General features: G+C 45.6%; 1 protein-coding gene across 1 annotated transcript in view; it reads left to right on the top strand.

The window, feature by feature from the left end:
- Positions 1 to 929: 929 nt before the first annotated feature.
- LOC112239652 (leucine-rich repeat-containing G-protein coupled receptor 6-like) overlaps positions 930 to 5,000 on the top strand; it is a gene marked incomplete at its 3' end in the record, with an annotated part of 43,124 nt that continues 39,053 nt past the window's right edge. Inside the window, 1 exon segment of the mRNA XM_042312944.1 lies at positions 930 to 1,000. Coding sequence (XP_042168878.1) covers positions 930 to 1,000 — 71 coding nt within the window.

A 5,000-nucleotide genomic window follows, 5' to 3' on the forward strand; every position in this document is an offset into this window, starting at 1 on the left:
AGCATGCATTGCTCCTCATGTTGCAGAATGATAAATGCAGGGCCCTGTGTCACAAGGATCTGTACACAATTCCTGGAAGCTGAAAATGTCCCAGTTCTTCCATGGCCTGCATACTCAATTAGACATGTCAGCCATTGAGCATGTTTGGGGATGCTCTGGATTGACTTGTATGACAGCGTGTTACTAAAACCGGAACGGTTGTTGCTAACATGCGCTAATGTGACTAGAATGGCATTGTAAACAACAACAAACTTTCTGGGACATAGATATGTCTTATATGGGCAGAAAGGTCTTAAATTCTTGTTAATCTAACTGCATTGTCATATTAACAGTAGCTATTACAGTGAGAAAATACCATGCTATTGTGTGAGGAGAGTGCACAACAACAACACACTTTTACCACGGCAACTGGTTTGATACATTCACCTCTGAAGGTAAATAATATACTTACATTCAGTAATCTGGCTCTGATCTGTCATCCTGACGGTCCCAGAGATAAAATGTAGCGTAGTTTTGTTTGTATAATCTTTTACCAGATCTAATGTGTTATATTCTCCTACATTCCTTTTACATTTCCACAAACTTCAAAGTGTTTCCTTTCAAATGGTACCAAGAATATGTATATCCTTGCTTCATGTCCTGAGCTACAGGCAGTTAGATTTGGGTATGCCACTTTATGATGCATATCTGTATTCCCAGTCATGTGACATCTTTAGATTAGAAATGTATTTTATTCAAATGGACTGTTTCCTCATATGAACTGTAACTCAGTAGATGTGTAACTCTGTGTTGTTGTATGTGTCGAACTGCTTTGCTTTATCTTCACAGGTCGCAATTGTAAATGAACTTCTCTCAACTTGCCTACCTGGTTAAATAAAGGTGAAATAAAAATAAATAAAAGATACTAATGTTGTTGTCTGGTTCACAGGATGCTCCAGAATAATCAGCTGGAAAGACTACCCAATGACATTCCATGGAATCTACCCAACCTGCTGTCTCTGTGTGAGTAAACACACACACCCAACCTGCTGTCTCTGTGAGTAAAAACACACACACACACACCCAACCTGCTGTCTCTGTGAGTAAAACAGACACACACACACAACCTGCTGTCTCTGTGAGTAAACACACACACACACACCCAACCTGCTGTCTCTGTGAGTAAAACACACACACACCCAACCTGCTGTCTCTGTGAGTAAAACACACACACACACACAACCTGCTGTCTCTGTGAGTAAAACACACACACACACCCAACTGCTGTCTCTGTGAGCAAAACACACACACACACACACAACCTGCTGTCTCTGTGAGTAAAAACACACACACACACCCAACCTGCTGTCCTGTGAGTAAAACACACACACACACACAACCTGCTGTCTCTGTGAGTAAACACACACACACACACACCCAACCTGCTGTCTCTGTGAGTAAAAAACACACACACCCAACCTGCTGTCTCTTTGTGAGAAAACACACACACACACACACACACACCCAACCTGCTGTCTCTGTGAGTAAAACACACACACACACCCAACCTGCTGTCTCTGTGAGTAAAACACACACACACCCAACCTGCTGTCTCTGTGAGTAAAACACACACACACACACACCCAACCTGCTGTCTCTGTGAGTAAAACACACACACACACCCAACCTGCTGTCTCTGTGAGTAAAAACACACACACACACACACACACAACCTGCTGTCTCTGTGAGTAAACACACACACACACACCCAACCTGCTGTCTCTGTGAGTAAAACACACACACACACACCCAACCTGCTGTCTCTGTGAGCAAAAACACACACACACACACACAACCTGCTGTCTCTGTGTGAGTAAAACACACACACACACACCCAACCTGCTGTCTCTGTGAGTAAAACACACACACACACACAACCTGCTGTCTCTGTGAGTCAAAAAACACACACACACACACCCAACCTGCTGTCTCTGTGAGTAAAACACACACACACACACAACCTGCACGTCTCTGTGAGTAAAAACACACACACACACACACACACACACACAACCTGCTGTCTCTGTGAGTAAAACACACACACACACACCCAACCTGCTGTCTCTGTGAGTAAAACACACACACACAACCTGCTGTCTCTGTGAGTAAAACACACACACACACACAACCTGCTGTCTCTGTGAGAAAAAACACACACACACACACAACCTGCTGTCTCTGTGAGTAAAACACACACACACAACTGTCTCTGTGAGTAAAACACACACACACACCCAACCTGCTGTCTCTGTGAGTAAAAACACACACACACACAACCTGCTGTCTCTGTGAGTAAAACACACACACACACCCAACCTGCTGTCTCTGTGAGTAAAAAACACACACACACACACACACCCAACCTGCTGTCTCTGTGAGTAAAACACACACACACACACACACACACCCAACCTGCTGTCTCTGTGAGTAAAACACACACACACACCCAACCTGCTGTCTCTGTGAGTAAAAAACACACACACACACACAACCTGCTGTCTCTGTGAGTAAAACACACACACACACACCCAACCTGCTGTCTCTGTGAGTAAAACACACACACACACACCCAACCTGCTGTCTCTGTGAGTAAACACACACACACACACACACCCAACCTGCTGTCTCTGTGAGTAAAACACACACACACACACCCAACCTGCTGTCTCTGTGAGTAAACACACACACACACACCCAACCTGCTGTCTCTGTGAGAAAACACACACACACACACACACCCAACCTGCTGTCTCTGTGAGTAAAAAACACACACACACACACAACCTGCTGTCTCTGTGAGTAAACACACACACACACACCCAACCTGCTGTCTCTGTGAGTAAAACACACACACACCCAACCTGCTGTCTCTGTGAGTAAAACACACACACACACACACACACACAACCTGCTGTCTCTGTGAGTAAAACACACACACACACACACCCAACCTGCTGTCTCTGTGAGTAAAAACACACACACACACACACACACACACACAACCTGCTGTCTCTGTGAGTAAAACACACACACACACACACACCCAACCTGCTGTCTCTGTGAGTAAAAAACACACACACACACACAACCTGCTGTCTCTGTGAGTAAAACACACACACACACACAACCTGCTGTCTCTGTGAGTAAAAACACACACACACACACACACAACCTGCTGTCTCTGTGAGTAAAAACACACACACACACACACAACCTGCTGTCTCTGTGAGTAAAACACACACACACACACACACACACACAACCAACCTGCTGTCTCTGTGAGTAAAACACACACACACACACACAACCTGCTGTCTCTGTGAGTAAAACACACACACACACACACAACCTGCTGTCTCTGTGAGTAAAACACACACACACACACACAACCTGCTGTCTCTGTGAGTAAACACACACACACACACACAACCTGCTGTCTCTGTGAGTAAAACACACACACACACACACAACCTGCTGTCTCTGTGAGTAAACACACACACACACACACACACACACCCAACCTGCTGTCTCTGTGAGTAAAAAAACACACACACACACACACACACACACCCAACCTGCTGTCTCTGTGAGTAAAAACACACACACACCCAACCTGCTGTCTCTGTGAGTAAAACACACACACACACACCCAACCTGCTGTCTCTGTGAGTAAAACAGACACACACACACAACCTGCTGTCTCTGTGAGTAAAACACACACACACACACCCAACCTGCTGTCTCTGTGAGTAAAACACACACACACCCAACCTGCTGTCTCTGTGAGTAAAACACACACACACACACAACCTGCTGTCTCTGTGAGTAAAACACACACACACACCCAACCTGCTGTCTCTGTGAGTAAAACACACACACACACACAACCTGCTGTCTCTGTGAGTAAAACACACACACACACACCCAACCTGCTGTCTCTGTGAGTAAAACACACACACACACACAACCTGCTGTCTCTGTGAGTAAAACACACACACACACACCCAACCTGCTGTCTCTGTGAGTAAAAAACACACACACACCCAACCTGCTGTCTCTGTGAGTAAAACACACACACACACACACACACACCCAACCTGCTGTCTCTGTGAGTAAACACACACACACCCAACCTGCTGTCTCTGTGAGTAAAACACACACACACACCCAACCTGCTGTCTCTGTGAGTAAAAAACACACACACACACCCAACCTGCTGTCTCTGTGAGTAAACACACACACACACCCAACCTGCTGTCTCTGTGAGTAAAAACACACACACACACACACACAACCTGCTGTCTCTGTGAGTAAAAACACACACACACACCCAACCTGCTGTCTCTGTGAGTAAAACACACACACACACACCCAACCTGCTGTCTCTGTGAGTAAAACACACACACACACACACACAACCTGCTGTCTCTGTGAGTAAAAACACACACACACACCCAACCTGCTGTCTCTGTGAGTAAAAACACACACACACACACAACCTGCTGTCTCTGTGAGTAAAACACACACACACACACCCAACCTGCTGTCTCTGTGAGTAAAAAAACACACACACACACACAACCTGCTGTCTCTGTGAGTAAAACACACACACACACACACACACACAACCTGCTGTCTCTGTGAGTAAACACACACAACACACACCCAACCTGCTGTCTCTGTGAGTAAAACACACACACACAACCCAACCTGCTGTCTCTGTGAGTAAAAACACACACACACACACAACCTGCTGTCTCTGTGAGTAAAACACACACACACACACACAACCTGCTGTCTCTGTGAGTAAAACAAACACACTGTGAGTAAAACACACACACACACCCAACCTGCTGTCTCTGTGAGTAAAACACACACACACACAACCTGCTGTCTCTGTGAGTAAAACACACACACACACACCCAACCTGCTGTCTCTGTGAGTAAAAACACACACACAC

This window comes from Oncorhynchus tshawytscha, unplaced genomic scaffold, assembly GCF_018296145.1.
Source record: "Oncorhynchus tshawytscha isolate Ot180627B unplaced genomic scaffold, Otsh_v2.0 Un_contig_6398_pilon_pilon, whole genome shotgun sequence".
Taxonomy (NCBI): domain Eukaryota; kingdom Metazoa; phylum Chordata; class Actinopteri; order Salmoniformes; family Salmonidae; genus Oncorhynchus; species Oncorhynchus tshawytscha.